Here is a 21,243-nt window from a genome sequence, read left to right as displayed (position 1 = left end):
TCGTACATTTCCAATGGGCTAAATTAAAAGTTGAAAGAACAAAAAAATAAAATAAAATAAATAAATAAATAATAATAATAAGAAGAATCTGCTGCGTTGTTGTAGAAAGTAGTAAGTTAAACATTTAGACAAAATTCTTTACTCTTAAGAAGAAAAAAAAAAAAAGCCTTTCATTTTGTTTATGTGTGTATTTATTTTAGAACCTGTGTACATTTCCGACGGGCTAAATTAAAAGTTGAAGGAACAAAAAATAAAATAAAATAATAATAGAAAGAAATAATAATAATAATAATAATAATAATAATAATAATAATAATAAAATAAATAAAAGTTGAAGGAACCCGGTCTCTCTCCGTGTCTACTGTTTCCACTCGGACTCGTTCAGCTGACGGACCGTTGCTATGGGAACGGAGCTAATGAAGCTAAGTGAGTCAAAACGAGAAAAACACAGTGAAAACGCGCGTCTAAACTGCTCTGTTTGTGGATCGAAGGGTTGAAAAACTTCAGTGTAGTCGGACAGGAGTGTTTATTAACCGGTGAGAGGACGTAAAAAGACGCACAGTGGACAAAAAAAAAAAAAAAAACAAGAAGACGAGGAGAAAAAGATGTAACCAAAGCCCCGGAGCATCAGAGATAAACGGTTTACCGCGAATCCACCGACTCAGTCTCTGCCTCAACATCCACCGAAACAAAACCACCAGAACTAAACCATCCAGGTCCAAAACGGGGCTGGACCAGGACCAGACCAGGACCAGGATCAGCGGAGGAGCGGTGTGTTCAGGTGAGTCTGGAGCTTTTATTGCAGGAGTGTCAATCTCATTTTGATCCGGGGGTCGTATCCAACCGACTTTGATCCCAAAGTGTCCGGATCAGAAAACTCATGTCATATAAACCCCAAAAATAACAATAAGTTCAAATATTTGTGCAGAGAAACACAAATCTATTACAGAAATCTTTTTTAATTGATGAACTCTTTCTTTTACAAAATATTATATTATGAACAACCTGAAACTTTAAGAAAAAAACAATTTCAACACAATATTTTAACAGGAACCTGTTTAAAATTAACTTGTAGAAATAGGAAGTCGTCCATTTTTGTTGTAAAATCCTGCACTCGGCTCCACTTTTCTCATGTTGGACATTTTTCTGATGAGGGTGTCACGGTCAACAGTCAAAACGATCGTCCTTTAAGAGCGTTTGGAAAGAGACAAGTCTTCATTTGTGCTGCTCTGGTGGGAGGGGCCACGTACAGAGACGCTGGAGACGCTGCTGTGATAAACACCACAGAAAATTAACAAGAATTTAATAGAAAATATTATTACAATATTTTAGTAGAAAATCAGCCGAGGGCCAGATTAAAGGTCTTGGAGGGCCGGATCTGGCCCCCGGGCCGCATGTTTGACACCTGTGATTTATTGTGTTAAAACTGTGAGAAATAAAAAGACAGTGTGAACATCTTTTCCTGCAGACTCTCCCCACACCTATTTAAAGATGCATTGTGTAACTTTTCTGGAGCAGGGAATATTAAAAAAAAAAACAAAAAAAAAAACTGGGACATCCTCGTTTTTTTTTGGAGGTTGGTAATAATAAAATTGTGAAACGAGAGTGTGGTTAAGGAAAAATGTTGTGCAGAAACCATTTATGACGAACAGTTTAGTCACATTTTCTTTGTGTTTTTGTCATTTTTAAGCAGATTTTTTTTTTTTTTGTATTTTACCAAAACAAATGTCAGTTTATAAGAATCCGCGTATCGTTCAGTCAGTTTCTGTTTTAGTCCTGGTTTAGTTCCTAGTTTAGTCCTGGTTTAGTCCTGGTTTAGTTCTAGTTTAGTCCAGTTTTAGTCCTGGTTTAGTCCTGTTTCAGTTCTGTTTTAGTCCTGGTTCAGGCCTGGTTTACTTCTGGTTTAGTCCTGTTTTAGACCTGTTTTAGTTCTGGTTTAGTCCGTTATTCGTTTTTTCCATTTTTCATTTAAACACAAAATCGAAAACTGAAAAAACAAATCATTATCTGTTTTTTCATTTTGGTTTTGGAGACAAATAATGAAGAAAATAATAGTTTTTAAATTTTTTGTGTTGTTTTGTTTTCTTATTTTTGTGTTTATTTTGAAAAACAAATGAACGAACGACACACGGGTTCATAATCCCGTCTTGTTGTCAGAGATGATGATGATGTTTTGCCTTGAACGTTTCACTCCACGGCGAAACGTCTCTGTCCTGTTGTTTATTCAGTAACAGGCGTTTTAATTGCAAACAGTTCTTGTAAAAACGTGTACTGTTACTGATAGCGGGGCGGCCTCTCCACAGATGTGATCTGTAACTTGGCTGGGAGGCTCGTCTGTGTTGGTATAGATAAGTTTTATGTAGAATCTTCAAGGCAAAACAATTATTCTATTTCATGGAGACAAACAGATGGTGCATCCACAACTGGAAAAGTTACACAGTGTGCCTTTAAATAATGTCCTACTCTCAGAACTAAAACCAGGACTAAACCAGGACTAAACCAGGACTAAACCAGGACTAAACCAGGACTAAACAACCAGAACTAAACCAGAACTAAAACCAGGACTAAACCAGAACTAAACCAGGACTAAAACCAGAACTAAAAACCAGACTAAACCAGGTCTACAACCAGAACTAAACCAGGTCTAAACCAGGACTAAACCAGGACTAAACCAGAACTAAAACCAGACTAAAACCAGGACTAAAACCAGGACTAAAACCAGAACTAAAACCAGACTAAAACCACTAAAACCAGGACTAAACCAGGTCTAAAACCAGGACTAAACCAGGACTAAAACCAGAACTAAAACCAGAACTAAAACCAGGACTAAACCAGGACTAAAACCAGAACTAAACCAGGACTAAAACCAGAACTAAACCAGGTCTAAACCAGGACTAAACCCAGAACTAAAACCAGAACTAAAACCAGGACTAAACCAGAACTAAACCAGGACTAAAACCAGAACTAAAACCAGGACTAAACCAGGTCTAAAACCAGAACTAAACCAGGTCTAAAACCAGGACTAAACCAGGACTAAAACCCAGAACTAAAACCAGGACTAAACCAGGACTAAACCAGAACTAAACCAGGTCTAAAACCAGAACTAAACCAGGACTAAACCAGGACTAAAACCAGGACTAAACCAGGTCTAAAACCAGGACTAAAACCAGGACTAAACCAGAACTAAACCAGGTCTAAAACCAGAACTAAACCAGGACTAAAACCAGAACTAAAACCAGAACTAAAACCAGGACTAAACCAGGACTAAACCAGAACTAAACCAGGACTAAACCAGAACTAAAACCAGAACTAAAACCAGGACTAAACCAGGACTAAAACCAGGACTAAACCAGAACTAAAACCAGAACTAAAACCAGGAACTAAAAACCAGAACTAAAACCAGGACTAAAACCAGGACTAAAACCAGGACTAAACCAGGACTAAACCAGGACTAAACCAGGACTAAACCATGCTGCACGGATGTGTCTCCTCTTCTATCAATAATATTTTTAATACGGTTAAGTAAAGACTGGGCTTTTTTATTTTCTTTTAGTAGACAAATCATCTTATGTTACGATATCCTAGTCTTTCAAGTCAGTAATCAAGTAATCTAAAGTATTCAGATTACATTACTCACTTTAAGTAATTTAATGGATTCTGTTACAAACTACATTTTGGTGTGTGTAATCTGTAATCTGTAGGTGAATATGTTTTAAAAGTAAACTTCCCAACACTGATAACGACTGTGTCAGGAGATCACACAGACTTTGGAGCTCTAAGTCTTGAGGATGAGAGACAAGAAGCTCATGAAGTTATATTTGTATTTAAGAATATTAATGATTCTGATCTGTTGTTTTTGTCCATAAATCGTGTGTAACAAAGTGAACCTGCGTCTGTCTCCAGGTCGGATCATGTTGGACTCGGCCGTGGCTCTGGCTCTGTTCCCATGGCGACCCCTGATCCCTCGGTGACCCCTGACCCCTCGGTGACCCCCGCGTGCGACCCCCCCTCCTCCTCCTCCTCGCAGCGCCCCCCTCTGGCCGCTAAAGCCCTGAGCGACGCCTTCGTGGGTCTGAGGTACCGGGACACGTCCTTCCTGATCTGGAGTCAGCAGCAGCTCCAGGCCACGCCCCCTCACTCGTACCTGAGCCGCTCGCAGCACACCTGGTACAGTAACCACGGCAACCAGCCCGTCCTGGTCCCGGACCGGCTCCAGAGACCCCAGACCGAGTCCAGGATCTGCTCCGTGCAGTAACACCACCAAGTGTAGAAGTGGAGAAACACACACAGGGTTTTTCAAAGGTTTTTTTTTAGATTTAGTGAAACATGTTTTGTGTCTGTTCAAAGTTAAACTACAGGACAGACATGTTTCATTTGACTGTTCTAACAGCACAACTCTGGTGTGAGGAGTTTACAGTTTGTTGATAGTTCCAGGTCGTTTTTGCTCTTGGACATGTTCAGAGTCTCAGTCCCTCCTCAAGTCCAGACTCTGAACTCTGAGGCCCGAGTGTCACAAAAGGTCAGGGGTCATCACACTTTTATCTGTGTGTTTAAATCAGACGTGATGATGCACATTTCCACTGTGCCTCAGAAAAACAGACGCAGCGTGGATTTGATTTTAATTTCAATAATGTGTCGTAAAAAAAAAAAAAAAAAAGGCAAAAAATAAAGTGACTGCACCTGCCCCACCTCAGAGTCTCATCAAACCTGTCAGGAGCAAAGGTCCAGATCTGAGCCTGGACCATGGATCAGGAGCAGCACCTGTCAGGACCTCTGTGTGTGTTTAGACCAGTGCTTCTCAAATAGTGGGGGCGCCCCCCCCTGGGGGACCTCGGGGAACATGCTTTTTTATTTTTTTATTTAGATTTTTTTTACTGTCTTAAGGGCCGTTCACACCAAAGCGTCAAAAAACGCCTTGACGTCTCTATTTGGAGCCTTTGCATTTGAGTTTAGACGCCCCGACGCGCGTCTTTGACGCCATGGACGAACGGGACAAAAATACTTGACGCGCGTCCGTTGCCCTGGAAACAAAAGCCCGGTCCCGGTCTTTTCCCGAAACAATGTCAGACCAGACTGAGAGAGTGTTTTTATGACATAAAACATCAACGGAGGAGATCGGGTCGACGACTGGGGCGTATATATATTTATACTCCGCTAATGACACTGGATCAGTCCCGGTCTAGTCCTGGTCTAGTCCTGGTCTAATCACCGGTCTAGTCCTGGTCTAATCACGGTCTAGTCCCGGTCTGGTCCCGGTCTAATCACGGTCTAGTCCCGGTCTAGTCCTTGTTTAGTCTCGGTCTAGTCTCGGTCTAGTCTCGGTTAGTCTCGGTCTAGTCGGTCTAGTCTCGGTCTAGTCCTGGTCCGGTCCTGGTCCGGTCCTGGTGTAGTCCTCGCGATCGGCTCGGTGATTGTGGCGTATATATTTATGCTCCGCTCATGTTTGTGGTTCTCGTTCTGGTTCTCGCGTTTTTCTTCCTGATAATAACGTCGCTGCGTCTCTGGATACTCGTCTCTGATTGGTTGACGCGGCGCATCTGACGCGAAAAGTTCAGCATTTTCAACTTCTTGACGCTGACGCTTTGGACGCGCGTCTTGGCCGCTGACGCCAAAACGCTGAAGACGCGCTGCGCTGACGCCAGATTCGCGCCGCGCTGACGCCGAAAACGCGCCGCAAAAACGCAGGACGCGCGTCCACATAGACTTTACATAGAAAGTGGACGCTTTGACGCTTTGGTCTGAACGGGCCTTTAGAATAAAGTGCAATTGCACTTCCACTACATTAGGGGGCAGTGGCGCTCTCATTGGCAGAGTGTGCGCAGGGAGCATTCGCTCGGTGGTGTAGGAGTTTTGTTTGCACTGAGCATGCGCGCTTTGCACACAGCACAGAGTTTGAGTATGAAGTGTAGACACGAAGTGTAGCAGACCCTCAAGTGACACCATGAAAACATATTTAACAGGGATGAGAAGACAGACGGAGAGAGACGGAGATAAAGAGACAAACGAAAATCTCCCGAAAGCTAAGACGAGGAAATATGACGAAGCGTATGTAGCGCTTGGCTTCACTGTGACTACGGTGGGAGACGAGGAAAGACCGGTGTGTTACTGTGTCTAAAAATGTTGGCAGCCGACAGCATGAAGCCCAATAAATTAAGGCGTCACTTAAATACATTACACCCCAATCACTCTGATAAGCCGCTTGAGATTTTTCAGCGAAAACGTGCCAAATATTGCCGACAATCATCCCGCTTGTGACTGCTACTTCAGTAAACCAGCGAGCGTTGTTGGCGTCATATAAGGTGGCAGTGTTACGCAGAGGTGCACTTATAACAATTTTATAGACAAATGATACTATCTATAGTCACGCGGGGGGGGGCGCGAGATGTTTTATTCGTCCTAGGGGGGGGCATGACAGAAAATAATTGAGAAGCACTGGTTTAGACTGACGGGTTTGAACCTCTAGCCTCCTGCGGTGTCAGTGTTAAACGACTCTGAACAGTGTTGATTCTGTTATTATCATGTTTTTATTTTACAGTTTTATTTATTTGTGACTTTGAAGCTCACTCATGTTTACACCAACAGCAGTGTTAAAGGGAAATAAACTCTTTAAATGGATTTGTGTCTCTTCTGTGAACATTTAGACGTTTCACCTCTACATGTACAAACACAGACACACGTAAACGTTTCAGTTGTGTGTGTGTACATTTGGACGTTTCAGTTGTTTGTACATGTAGTTTCAGTTGTGCATGTGTGTTTGTACATGTGAACGTTTCAGTTACGTGTGTTTGTGTGTGTGCGTGTACATTCAAACACACAAAACAAACCCTCGGCTCGTGTTTTTCTCTTGTTTATGAGTTTATTTATGAAAACAAAGGAACTCAGAAAATAATCCATCAGTAATTTTACATCGATCTATCAGAGTTTGCAGCTCTGGCCACGCCCACTCCACCTGGCCACGCCCACTCCATTTACACCTCCCATAAACCCTAAAACCCGCTCCCCTCAGAGTCGACGTGAGTGTGGATCTGAAACGGGGATGTCACAAAAAACTCTGCATTTTTACATTTAATCAACAGACTTTTTTTTTTTTTTACGTTTCGCGCCATCGTCAAAGAAAAACTGAAACGTTCTCGGCGAAAGTTCGTTTAAATAAAGCTCATGAAGTGATATAGATCTAGAATTAAAGCTGCACTGCGAAACTTTTTTGGTTGGGCGTCCGTCAACTTACTTGTTTCTATGGATACGTCACTTCTCTGCCTGGAATGTTCCACAGTGTGACTTTAAAATGTACATTTATTCAATTACAGGTGGTTTTATAGCTCAAAAATACCTCGAAAAAACAGACTCTCCACAGATCTGACCCAGAACTTCTGCTTTCTTCTGGTCAGATCTGGTTTCCGTGAGGACAGAAAGGTTTAAAGCCATACTGTGAAACATTTCAGACAAAAACAATGATGACAACATCTCCACAAACACAAGCGTTTAACCAGAAAAGTTACGCAATCCAGCTTTAAAAATCGAACCCATTTCATAATCGTAAAAGACTAAAATTTCAGATTGTGACATCCCCAAATCTAAACCAAAATCAGTTTCTGGTTCAGCCTTGGGGACGGGACGAGATCTTTTCGAGAAGATACGAGATGGCGAGATTTGAACTTCATTCCTAACATGTACATTTTGCGATTCGGTTTCCAAATTTTTTATCTGATTTTATATTTTTGTTTCCATTCTAGCGCTGCTTTTTGGAACTATAAAAGATGAAACTCACTGTCCAGTCCAAACGTAAACACCGACTAAAACATCTTACGAGGTCGTTTTTCTTGCTTTAATTTGTAGTTTTCAGGTGACGTCACAACATTCTACGATCATGTACAATCCAGACGAGGGTTCACTAAAATAAATTAAGTTAAAATACAGACTTTTGTTGTAATACGGTGAGTTCTTGGGTCTAGTCAATAATACAAAGGATCAAGTTCAACATTTGTGCGTTTACTTTGGGATTTTTACTATTTTTTCTCTTAGCCTGATTCATAAGGTGGTTTCACTTTGTAGAAACCGTGTGACTTCGCAGCATTAGGATTCGTTCGCTTGACAGTAGGCAGGTACTTTTTTTATTTAACCAATCGCTGCTGTTTGGTCGTGACGTATGTAATGCACCAAATCCCGTAGGAAGAAGAACAATAACGTCTTTCCCTTTGATAAAATTCACCAAACATTCTCTTTGTTCCGGCTTTAAATCCTCGATCTGGGGAATCGTCGCAAACACAGAATGTCTGTCTCTTCTCTGATTGGCTGGTGCCCGAACTCGCACTTCCGGGGTTTTTGCGAACCGTCTAGTGTATTTAGATTCCTGATGTGGCCGTGAAAATTTAAAACGGTAATTTCCAAATGTTGAACCTGATCATTTCCATTTTTGACTAAACCACAAACTGAATAAAGAAACGGACTAAGCGAGTGTGACGTCGCCCGCAGTGTTCGACTCCAGTCAAACGAAGCTCATCGACGCCAACGCTTACAGGAGAATGGAGCAGAACGAAGAAAATAGCAGGATAAAAACCACCAGGTTCACGTAGAGCGGGTTAATACGAACATTTGAAGACCAAATTCTAAAGTTCATGACCAAGACCGTGCTCGTTTTACTCCAAAAATCTGTCGTTGATCAAGATTAAATTTAGCCTCCCTCCCGTTTGTTTTAAAGATTATTGACCTTTAGAAAGTTGTGCCGTCACCTGAAACCCAAAAATTGAAAAAACTGACATTCTTGAATCTGAAAACTACAAATTAATCACATTACCATGAAATCTCCAAAAGGTAAAACGCACAAATGTCGATCCTGATTCTTTCTCTTATCAACTAAACCCAAAAACTCGCCGTATTACGACACAGATCTGTATTTTAGCGTTCATTTTAGAATCTGAAAACCGCAGATTTCCGTCTCTCGAGATCTCGTACCGTCCCCGGCAAATGTTCGCGTTTGTTTGTAGAATTCTCGGTGGACGTGGCGTAGCTCTGAGCCCATTTGTGTCTCTACTTACAGCTACTATACAGTGCTCAAACATCGGAAAGAACAGACGGGCGCAGTGCATGCAGTACATAAACTCACTTTTTTCATTTTTCTTATTAAAATACAAAAAACATTATTATTATCTATTATTATGCATCGACCTCAACTAAAAAAATAAAAAAAAAAAAAGGAGGAAACCGTGACGCGCTGCTCATCTGTCGATCTGAAAGAAACCGATTTTTTAAAACCCAAAGCGTCCGCAAGAAACCAGCGTCACTGTTTTGAGGATTACAACCACGAAGCCGACCGTTTCGGGGCCAATGTGGGTGGATTTTACACTCTAGAATTCACCGTGGAAATTTCAGAAACAGAAAACGCACACTGTATTACATATAGATAATTTTTTTTTAAAGGATTGAGCCCATAAACTTGCCATAAAAAGACCATTAGAATTCATGAAACTACAGTGGAAAACGTTTGATTTTTCGTTTTTCGAGATGTAACTTCACACCAGTTTGTGTTTTATGTGGATAGGCCAAGTAATTACAGACATACGAACCAAAAAAAACAAGTCAAACATTTGCATTTTGACAGTTTCGGGGTGAATCCTGCTTAAAATCAAACTGAAATTCCAGCGCAAAATCAGAAAGCCCTTTATATAAAATTACGCAAAAGGATGAAACTGAAAAGAGGAGCAAATTCCGATTCCGCAACAACATTAAGTACAAAACGTCTTCATTATTCTCAAACTAGAGTCAAGAAAAAATTAGGCGTCGGAAAAGTTCATGATCGCGAAAATGTCTTCAAATATAAAAACGTAAAGCTATAATAAGCAAGACTCGCAAAAACAAACGATGACAATTCGACTAAATAAAAAGGGGAAAAAAACAGACTTTCCCCCCTCAAACCCGACTTATTACAGCTTTGAGATATAAATAATGTAAAAACATGATTAAAGATAAAAATTTCGTTTAAAATTCTAAAAAAATTAAAGTTCTTCAAAAAAAAAAAAAAAAAAAAAAAAAAAAGGCCATTAATATATAAACAAGTCTCACGTTATCAAAACTCATTCGTCCACCTTCCATTTTTTTCGGCAGCGGCCTACGACGAAAGCCACTGCCGCCCGCGTCTCCACGTCACCGAAACCGCGACGCACAAGCTTATTCAAGAAAAAAAACGACAAAAAAAACTAAAAAATTCTAGCAATTTCTCCAGAATGTGAAACTGTTTAAGTTCTACACGACGCAAAACGGACTCTGAGGTTTAAGTCGCGTTCTAACGTCGTTTCCTCATCAAAAACAGAGCTGGAGTTTTGTTTTGTTTCACTCACACGTGTTTGAGTAACTTTTTATTATTATTATTAGTTTGTTTACATCTGCGAAGCTCAAAACGTTCTATTCCACCTCGTGATGTCGATTTTGATTCAGGAGTAACATTATATCACAATAATAAGCTCCAAAAAATAAAAAAAATTAAAATCGGTTTCGTGTAAAATCCCGTCTTTAAGAACGATTGTTTTTATCCTAAATGCCGTGAAATTGTTCAGTAGAAATTGGCAATTCCACGTCTGAAATGATCCAAATGATTCTAGTGAAGGTGTGTGGAGTTTAAAAACACAATGGAGCACAAATTAAAGCAAAGTTTTTTCAGTTTAAGAGGAAAAACTAAAGCCTAAAAACTAAATGTGCAGGATTTGTGTGTGACACGTGTGAATGAAACAAAATAATCCGTGTGTCATTCATTCATTCGTTTTTCAAAATAAAACCAAAAATAACATAAAAACAACGATTTTCTTCATTATTTGTCTCCAAAACCAAAATGAAAAAAGCAGACAGAGATTTGTTTTTTTCAGTTTTCGATTTTGTGTTTAAATGAAAAATGGAAAAAAAAAACGGATAACGACCGTTTCCCGTTTACGTGACTTAAACTGCGACGCCGGACTTTTGCGCCGCATACGGACTGAACCAGACTGGGACTGAGTCTAGGACCAGCCCGGGACCAGAACCAGGACTGAGTCTGGGACCAAAACCAGGACTGAGACCGGGACCAGACCAGGACTGAGGCCAGGACTGAAAACGATTTAGTCCTGATTTAATCATGGTTCAGTCCCCGGTTCGATCCCTGGTTTAGTCCTGGTTTAATCCCAGTTCAATCCTAGTTCAGTCCTGGTCTAGTCCTGGTCTAGTCCTGGTCTAGTCCTGGTCTAGTCCTGGTCTAGTTCGTTATCCGTGTTTTCCATTTTTCATTTAAACACAAAATCGAAAACTGAAAAAACAAATCTTTATGTTTTTTCATTCTGGTTTTGAAGACAAACAATGAAGAAAATCGTTTCTTCATTTTCTTTTTTTGGTTTTATATTGAAAAACAAATGATTAAAAAGTAACTCCAGGTGTGTTTGCGACGAGGAAACAACACAACACGGGTCCTTTAGGAGTTCGTTTTGTCGCTTTGGGTGAAAAAAAAAAAAAAAAAAAAAAGGGTAAAAGTTGAAGACGCTGGTTTCGTTTGGACTTTTCGATCTCGTAAACGTTGCCACAGTGGGGGAGGAGTTTGGAGGAAAATGTGAAGGGGACATTTAGACAGCGGCACGAGGACACACAGCACACAGCAGAGAACTCATGTAGTGTAGTTTACAAAAGAAAAAACACTTTTTTTGTTTTCGTTTTCAGTTTACAGACGATTGAAAAGGGACGACCTCTTGACCCCCGCCCAGAGAGACCCGAGCTCAGACGGAACCACCACATCTCAAAAAAAAAAAAAATCTGGTTTTCGAAAAGACGATGTCGAGGCATATTCCTGGTCTAAAACAGCACCAAAAATGTATTCTAGTCGGTTATGGGAAATTTGGAAAACTTCATAAGCTTTTTTGAAAACTTTTTGAGGAGTTAAAAGTCAAATTCTCGATTCAAAAATTTTAAAAAGCGACGGTATTACACTTTTACCTGGTATTAACTGAATCACCATGTCAACTTTTATTGGCTTGAAAATTCTGTTGTATTAAAAAGTTTAGTTTCAGTTTCGGTTTAGGCTTGTGGGCGGAGCTTTGTACAAGAGGCGTGGTCTCGTACACCGGAGGGTTCGATTATCGCCCGGGAGAGATCGCAAGATGACTTAAACATGCACCGAAGATTCAGGAACCCACTTCAGGCGGAATTCTGATTAAAACAAGCTCCAAAAAGTCGGTTTCGCGTAAAATTCGATCTTTAAGAATGATTTTTTCCCGTCCTAAACGTCTTGAAATGACTCGAGCGTTTGTCGAAGCGATCGCAGACGTGAGTTGAGATGTTGTGGTTCGTCTTTAGTCTGTTTACGGTTTGAGTTTGTCAGAAAGAGCCCCCAAAAAAATGGATCATCTCGTTTTTCACCAGATTTAGAATTTCAAATGAAGCTGCATTATTTACACTGAATTTTTTAACTCTGAAAAAACATCTGAACCGTTTTTATTCTAAATTTCTATTATTTAAGTTTATACAATTTACGTTTTACATTTTTCAAACCGTTAAAATTCACAGTGAAAAATCTGAACTGAATTTAAGCGCCCGAAAACATTTGTGTTGAATATTTAAAGTGTGAATCCTTCATTTTGAATTTTAAAAACAATTCAAACATGTTTTTTCAGAAAATTCAATGTGAGAAATTCAACTACATTTAACCTTCAAAATCTGATGAAAAAAAACAAAAACGATCTTCCAAACCCCAAATATTGAACCAATCACAGCCTGAAAAGCAAGACTCAGTTCTTGTTTCCTATTGGCCGGACTGTGGAGGGCTGAGCGAATCAGAAATCAGGACAAACCGAGGTGTCGCCATGGAAACAAAGGCGAAAACAAAATAAAAGCGGTAATGTTACGATGATAATAATAATGTGGAAACTGAAACACAAGGATCATGTTTCAGTATTCAGCCGTGTGTGTTGTGGCTTCATTTATACACACAAAAAAGTGATTTAAATTTTTTTGTTTTAAATTTGTGAAGTCGTAGTAAAAATTCGTCATAAACAGTTTGTCGCTTTAGATTCAAGTAAAATGGGTCAAAATATAAAATATTAGATTTTTAAAAAAGAGTGGTTGAATCGCTCAGCCCTGGTCCAGACCTGGTTTAGATCTAGTCCTGACTTGGTCCAGACTTGGTCCAGATCTAGTCCTGACCCGGCCCAGACCTGGTTTAGATCTAGTCCTGACCCGGCCCAGACCCGGTTTAGATCTAGTCCTGACCCGGCCCAGACCCGGTTTAGATCTAGTCCTGACCCGGTCCAGACCTGGTTTCGATTGGTTTTCTGATACACTCCATGATTTGGCAGATAGAATCCAGTTTTCTCCGTATTTCCACGGTGCGGTCCATGGCGTGCGGTCCATGGCGTGCGTGGGGCTCCCGCTGCGTTCGGGAGCGTTCGCGGGGGTTCGGGTTTGGCGGCGCCGGCTGTCGTCGGTGGAATGTGGTGCGTTCGGGGGTCTGAGTCCGAGGTGGGAGAGAACACTATTCTAAAAACGGGGCGTATGTACAGAGTCTGTTCAGTCTGTGTCGGAGGAGGAGGAGCTCCCCGTGGATGAGCTGTCGTCAGAGGAGGAGGACGAGCTGCCACTCAACCTACTGGCCCCGCCCCCTGCGCCCGAGGCCCCGCCCCCAGCTGCTTTCTCTGAAAAAAACACAAAGACACAAGGTTAGACCGGGTCACACGAGCGGAGATCAGGGACGCACCGATAGAATGTGATGTTCCTCCATATTATTGAGACTTTTGACGATAAAACATCAGGATATTTTGTTACATCTCAAACTTTGAATTAATGGAATAAAACTTTTTACTGCTCGTAGTTTGTCCAGAAAGTTTCAGAATGTTTGAGGGTTTAATATTCAAAGCTGTTCTGTAGTTACTTCAGGAGGTAAATAATAATATTTCTTGTTTTATTTCAAGGAAAGTCTATTTTTAGACTAAAACCAGGACTAAAACCAGGACTAAAACCAGGTCTACACTAGGACTAAAGCAGGACTAAAACCAAGACTAAAACCAGAACAAAAAACAGGTCTAAAGTAGGACTAAAGCAGGACTAAAACCAGAACTATAACCAGGTCTAAACTAGGACTAAAGCAGGACTAAAACCAGGTCTAAAGTAGGACTAAAGCAGGACTAAAACCAGAACTATAACCAGGTCTAAACTAGGACTAAAGCAGGACTAAAACCAGAACTAAAACCAGGTCTAAACTAGGACTAAAGCAGGACTAAAACCAGAACTAAAACCAGGTCTAAACTAGGACTAAAGCAGGACTAAAACCAGGTCTAAACTAGGACTAAAGCAGGACTAAAACCAGAACTAAAACCAGGTCTAAACTAGGACTAAAGCAGGACTAAAACCAGAACTAAAACCAGGTCTAAACTAGGACTAAAGCAGGACTAAAACCAGGTCTAAACTAGGCCTAAAGCAGGACTAAAACCAGGTCTAAACTAGGACTAAAGCCGGACTAAACCAGAACTAAAAGCAGGTCTAAACTAGGACTAAAGCAGGAATAAAACCAGAACTAAATTAGGACTAAAGATGGACTAAACCAGAACTAAAAGCAGGTCTAAAGTAGGACTAAAACCAGAACTAAAGCAGGCCTAAACTAGGCCGCTTCGCCATTGCACATTAAACCGGTCCGTGGAGCTAAAAAGTCTGAGGCCCACAGCTCTCGAGGAAGTAAACATCAACAATTTATAATTTATCATCTCGACAACACGACCAAATCTGAAGCCCGACAGCTTCAGCTCGAGCAAAAAGTCTTTACAGTGGGACTAAACTCCTAAACTCCGCCCACAACCACATTTCAAATAAAGCTGCTAAACTGGAAATCACCTGAAGGACTAGACAGAAGAGCGAGAAGGAGGAGGAGGGGCAAACAGTGTTATTGTTCCAGTGAGTTGCCAAACAAAGCCCAGGAGCAAGAGATAAAGCAATTAAAAGTTTAGCAGAAAAAACGTGGATTTAGTGTCTAGTTCTAGGGAAGTAACAATAAACCGAAATATGGTGATACCGTATCGTCAAAGTCCGCACAATAATATCGTGGACCATCACAATATATCGAATTACAAGTCTGAAGAGTTTTGGTGCAGCAACAGATAAAAAAAACAAACCAAGGAACTACATAGACCATGATCCTTTGCTCCATTTCAGTGCAGACGACAAGAAGAAATAACAGTTCTAACACTTTTAACTCTTTGGATTCAGTCTTGTCAAGGCATTTTAAGAGGAAAAAGTCATTCACAGTTTTAGATGTTTAGTCTCCACAAAATATCGTAATAAATATCGAACCGTGAGATGTATATCATGAAAATATCGTATCGTGACACTTGGATATCGTTCACACCTCTGTCTAGTTCTGCTTTAAAGGTGCACTGAAATGATATTGCTTTGTCTAGAATGCCCCGCTGTACGGCATTAAGCTCACCTGTTACCACGGAGACAAGCCCACAGTGCCCCCAGGTCAAGTTACAGGTCAGATCTGTGGAGAGGCGAGCTCACTCACTGTAGGAATGAGAGCTTTTAAATTGTAAATGTATAAATGCAACATAGGTGAGTTTAATGCCGAACTTTGAAACCTTTCAGGAAAAGCAATAACATCTCCATGGAAACAAGTCTGTGGTGGATCCTCTACAAGAAATGTAACACAGTGCATCTTTAAAAGCAAAAATTATAGGGACAGTAAGATTATATAGATTAGATAGATTATATTAGAGCGGTTTAAGTGAATTATATTTTTGTCCATTTCCTCTTTGTGTGACCTGCGCCCGACCAGGACACACCCAAGAAACTTCCCTGATCTTTTTTTTGCCACTAAACTGTGTCTTCAGTGTTTTAAAAGCCTCGTCTACTGTTCCTAGTGCTTTTTGTTTATTTTAGTACAAACTAAGAATGGGCATTCGATGAAATTTTCTTTAAATCGATCGTCGGAAGAATTAACGATCGATTATCGATTAATCATTAACGTTTTTATATTAAAATTATCATCATTATTATTACTATCTGCACTAATCTGCATAAATAAATTCAACTTTACGACAAATAAACCGTAACGACTCTAGAGCCACATCAGCTGTTTGACATTATAATGTGTTTAATGCAGATTTGTGCAACTCTCACAGAAACAAAACTTAAAAAAGCATGACTCATTTGCAGCGGCTTGTCGATGACGACATTGCACGACTCTCACCTGGTAAAACTTTTTTCTCACTGGACACTGAAACATATGTGCTGCTTTGTACACTGTGCACATGGACTCACACTTGTCCCGAACGGAAAGCGTGAAATTTCTTGTACAAGTCGTCGTTAAATACACATTTGCACTTCGGCGTATTGCAGACTGACCGGCTGTTTGTGTGTCGCAAGTGTCCTGGGTCACATTTGAAAAAATCAGATCTGTGTCATTCAGACTGTCATTAAAAGATCAGATACAGGTCACATAGGGGCCAAAAAAAAAAAAAAAAAAAAATCGGATTTGGGTCACTTCAGGCTGCAGTCTGAACGTAGTCTAATTTATGTAATTAATGTCTCTCTCTGTCTCTTTTTAATTTTAATATTTAATTTTATGAGGATTATTTATGTTTTGATTTGTTTTTATTGTGATTTTAAAGTATTTCTTATTCTGTAAAACACTTTGAATTACTTTGTGTATGAACTGTGCTCTACAAATAAACTTGCCTTGCCTAATCGAGGTGATCTGAAACTTTATTTTTGACCGTGTTTCGATGGACCACCCTCGTCTACAGCCCAACCCGGTGAGCCCAGTGCTGCCCCCTGTCGGCCGCTGTGTGTCAGTACTCACGCATGAGTTTCCTCTGCTTCTTCTGGAGGCAGGACTTGACGTATCTCTCGAGCTCTCGCAGCGTGGAGGGTTTGAGCGTTTCGAAGTCGATCTCGATCTCGTCGGGGTTGGAGTCTCGCAGGGAGGGCTCTCTGGACTGAATGATGTGCACCACGCGGCCCAGCTTCTCTCCGGGTAAACGGTTTATGTCCAGACTCAGCTGTCGCTTCTCGTCGTACGTCATGGGCAGAGAAGACTCCTCCCCCTCCTCGCCGTTCGCTGAGCCGGATTTCCCGCCCTTTTTGGGTTGTCTGCGGGAACAGGATAAACGGGTTAAAACAGGTTTGATTCCATTTGAAAAACACAAGCTCCATATGACTTTCACTGCAAAATCTTCAACTTCAGATCGGAACAGTTCCACTTCACGTCTCTATTCGAATTGAATTAGTTTGACCTGTGGACCTTTGGTGATTTGTAATAACTGTGGAGGAGCCTGAGGTCTTAATCCCGTCTGAATGCGCTCTGTCTATAATTTGTAAAGTAAAAATTCTGCCACAAATTACCTACTATATTTCACCAAACACATACGTCCGGGTCTAATACTACTGTAGTCCCGTTCAGTGTTTGTTGTTGTAACTGCGCACCTTTTCTATCTCTTTGTTTTCACGTTCTTTTCTCTTTCAATCTTTGTCAATGTCAGTAAAATAGAGTAATTTATGGACTTCACTGATCCCGTACAAATGCGCTGCGAGTAACACAGAGGTGGGGCATAGGGTTGGGTGGTAATACAGTATCCCAGTTTCCCGCAGTATCAAAAAGTAGTAACAGCATCAGTTTCATTACCGTCATTAAAAAATCTGCAGTGCTTAAAGACCTAATACAATATTATAATGTATTGATATCTAAATTTGTTGAGCACAAATGAATATGTGGTTGTATTTTCAGTTTAATTCTGCCATGGTTTAAAACTCGTGTGTCTATAATGTTTCTTTTAACTGATTAGTTTCGTTCCGTTGTCACGTGACGCTTATAAGAGACCAAGACAAGGAGGCAAGTCCGACCACAAGAGAGATGGTCCCAAAAAAAATAAAAAAAAAAAATACTAGGATTTGGCTTCAGGTCACATTTCTTTACGTTTTACAGAAACTAAACTTAAAACCACATGACTCATTTGCATAAACTTTAAAGCACTGATAAAAACAGCTCTTTGTGTCGTTGATGTGGTTCAGCTTCTGTCGGATTAAAGGACCCGACTCAGTGGAATATGAGTGTTCTCTCTGTGACAGAGGGTGTTCTGCTGATGGTGAGTCTGTTCTGTGTGTGTGTCGTGTTGGAGATGGTTCATGTGAAACTTTTCAGAGATTATAAATCTGCAGGTCGTACACACAGACTGTACAGCGATGCAGTTTTGTAGTTTACCAAAGTCGTACTAAAACATTTTGGTAAAACAGTAACACTGTATACCCTGGTAAAATCTTGAGAACGTTTAACTGTATCAAAATTTGGATAGTGCCCAACCCTAGTGAGGCAGTAATCTGCAAATTACCAGACGTCCCCAAGTTGTACTTATACTGCAAATAGGTCTAAGACTCTTTAAACTTGAAATTACCCCCATTTGCTTTTTGTGCATTTAACTAAACTTTACAAACTTTGTACCAAAAGCTCCTGAACTTTCCCAAAGAGGCTCCAAACCGACAACAACAGGATTATTCATCCAGGCCACATCTTTCCTGTCGTCTGTTTGATGTTTTTCTACTTTTTAATGGTACAAAGAACAACAAAAGGATTAGACTACGGTCCGTGGAGAATTAATTTAGTTCATATGTGGAGCTATAATGGGCCATAAAGACATTTTGAATCACCATCAGCTCCAATGCGAAACAGAGACTAAATTACAGACAGTTCACACGGGACCAGAATGAACCCGTGAACCCGACGAGCTCAGAGTTTACAGAAATACAGCAGGTAAAAGTCAGGACCTGGTAAAGCTAATCCAGTGTGAATATCTGAATAATATGAATAATGATTTTGGAACTTTATTTACACACTGATAAAGTAATCAATAAATTCTTAACATTACACTTCGACCTCTGACCTTTGGCTCAGGCCGTACCTTGTGGCGGTGACTGTGCTGTTGGCCTTCCGGGCTGGAGCTTTCTTCTGATTGGGCGGTTTGGGCTGAGCGGCTGCCACAGGTTTCTTCTTCTCCTCCTCTAGTTTGGCCTTGTTCCCTTTGTCTTTCTTCTTCTCCTTGTCCTTCTTCTCTTTCTTCTTCTTTGGTTTGGAGACGGGCGCCTGTGAGAGTACGGCCAGCTGCTCGTGTACCGCCTTCAGCTGAAACAACAGCAGCCCTTAGTCCAAACTACAGCACGAGACGGCGGACGCATCATCACAGAGTTAAGCTTTCAACTGCGCTCATCTGGACACATCTGGTTTTGTAATCGAGACATCTCAGCTCCCATCCTGAAGCCATTTTCACTCCGTGGAACTGGCCTGAGGCACTAGGGTTTCTCCTCCTCTGAGTAACTAAGTCCAGCCGAGGGGAGGAGGGGTTTTAGAGCGAAACTGGCCTGCCCTCGTTTACGGCAAAACCATCAGAACCATCAAACTGAAAATGGCTTCTGGATATTCTGGAGCTGAAACATCTTGTGCGTGTGAAACAGTTTCCTGATCATAAACAGACTGGGGCTGTGTTTACATTCACACGTGTCACACACTAAAGGCTGAAGCTTTAGGATGAGGATGAGCCTTAAAGCATTTGAATTAAAAGGTGCACTGTGTAACTTTTCTGATGGAGAGGGCGTCAAATGATTTCTCTATGGAGACATTATTACTTTGTCTGGAATGTTCCATAGTATGGTATTAATTGTTTCTATTTTCAGGGACACCAAACCAGAACAAACGAGTTCCAGGTCAGAGTCAGAATGTCTTTTCTCTTTTTCTAAGTAATTGAATAAATGTAAAGTAGAGCTGTTTAATGTCACACTGTGGAACATTCCAGGCAGAGCAATGTTCACAGAAACAAGCAGGTGATGGACCCCAACCAAAAAGTTACACAGTGCAACTTTAGAGGCGCTCTCGCTTCCCTCTCAGTAACACTGTGGTGGCCCTGGGGCAGGCTGACAGTGGCTGCCGCTCTGTGCCGAGGGCCTCTCTGACCAGTCACACAGTCGCGCACTCTCACACAGTCACACGTTTACAATCATACACTCACGCATTTCGCACACTCAGTCGCACAGTCACACTCTTACACTCACACAGTCGCACACAGTCACACTCATCATCAGTCACACTCAGTCGCACAGTCATCACACAGTCACACAGTCACTCATACACTCAGTCGCACACTCACAGTCGCACACTCATACACTCACACAGGCACAGTCAGTCGCACAGTCACACACTCAGTCGCAAAGTCCCACACAGTCACACAGTCACGCACTGAAGTTATACAGTTGCACACTCACACGCACACAGTCACACACACACAGTCACACACACTCACACACACAGTCTCACACACACACAGTCTCACACACACACAGTCTCACACACACAGTCTCACACACACACACAGTCACACACACACACAGTCACACACACACACAGTACACACACACACAGTCACACACACACAGTCACACACACACACAGTCACACACACACACACAGTCACACACACACACACACACACACAGTCACACACACACACACAGTCACACACACACAGTCTCACACACACACACACAGTCACACACACAGTCACACACACACAGTCTCACACACACACACAGTCTCACACACACACAGTCACACACACAGTCACACACACACAGTCACACACACACAGTCTCACACACACACAGTCACACACACACAGTCACACACACACAGTCACAGTCACACAGTCACACACAGCAGGTCTGGGTCAGTGTCTCCTCTCAGGACGGATCTGCCAACCAGGTTAATACATGAAGAAAAACATTGACACATCATTTACATCATGGAACATCAGGCACTGTTTTTATTTTTATCACTTATTTTTCAAGGTCTATAAAGGTCCAATATTATGCACACAGAGAGAGGGTTTTTAGTGGACTTTTAGTCAGTGATGTAAATGGAGATGTGAGGATGGGATGTGTTTGAACTGTTACTGTTCAAAGTTAAAAAGGTGCATTGTGTAACGTTTCTGAACATGATGAACCCTCCACAGAAAAGCTACACAGTGCAACTTAAACATCTGATTGAATTAAACTGATGGGAATGACTTTGGTTATGGGGCTTTAAAGGGGAGCAGACTAAAGAAGGTGGATTAATCAAACAAGCACTAATGAAACAAAGTCAGGTGGTTTTGACGAGGAAACCGTATTAAAGTTTAGTTAAAAAAAATAATAAAAATGTACCTGATTTTCCCACACAATTTAGTCCAATTTGTTTTGCCTCAGTCAAAATAAAACCACTGTGTG

General features: G+C 41.1%; 2 protein-coding genes across 3 annotated transcripts in view; one reads left to right on the top strand and one right to left on the bottom strand.

Moving 5' to 3' along the window:
• Positions 1–384: 384 nt before the first annotated feature.
• Positions 385–5,071, top strand: LOC129411302 (putative uncharacterized protein BRD3OS). The gene is made up of 2 exons (XM_055161873.1): positions 385–781; positions 3,904–5,071. The coding sequence occupies exon 2, from the start codon at positions 3,947–3,949 to the stop codon at positions 4,253–4,255; it is 309 nt and encodes a 102-aa protein (XP_055017848.1). The 5' UTR covers positions 385–781; positions 3,904–3,946; the 3' UTR covers positions 4,256–5,071.
• A 1,765-nt stretch (positions 5,072–6,836) lies between these two features.
• The window catches only part of LOC110159171 (bromodomain-containing protein 3-like), a 33,246-nt gene continuing 18,839 nt past the window's right edge, over positions 6,837–21,243 (bottom strand). For both annotated transcript variants that reach the window (XM_055161851.1, XM_055161852.1), the window contains exons 10-12: positions 18,891–19,111; positions 16,799–17,088; positions 6,837–13,640 (exon numbers count right to left, since the gene is read on the bottom strand). In XM_055161851.1, the coding sequence (XP_055017826.1) occupies positions 13,516–13,640; positions 16,799–17,088; positions 18,891–19,111 (636 nt within the window). In that variant the 3' untranslated portion in view covers positions 6,837–13,515. The remainder of the gene's footprint in view (positions 13,641–16,798; positions 17,089–18,890; positions 19,112–21,243) is intronic.

Source organism: Boleophthalmus pectinirostris, unplaced genomic scaffold (genome assembly GCF_026225935.1).
Source record: "Boleophthalmus pectinirostris isolate CB_2022bp ecotype Guang Dong unplaced genomic scaffold, ASM2622593v1 HiC_scaffold_4, whole genome shotgun sequence".
NCBI classification, from domain to species: domain Eukaryota; kingdom Metazoa; phylum Chordata; class Actinopteri; order Gobiiformes; family Gobiidae; genus Boleophthalmus; species Boleophthalmus pectinirostris.
The sequence above is the reverse complement of the archived record's forward strand: the minus strand, read 5'-3'. Positions and strand labels throughout refer to the sequence as shown.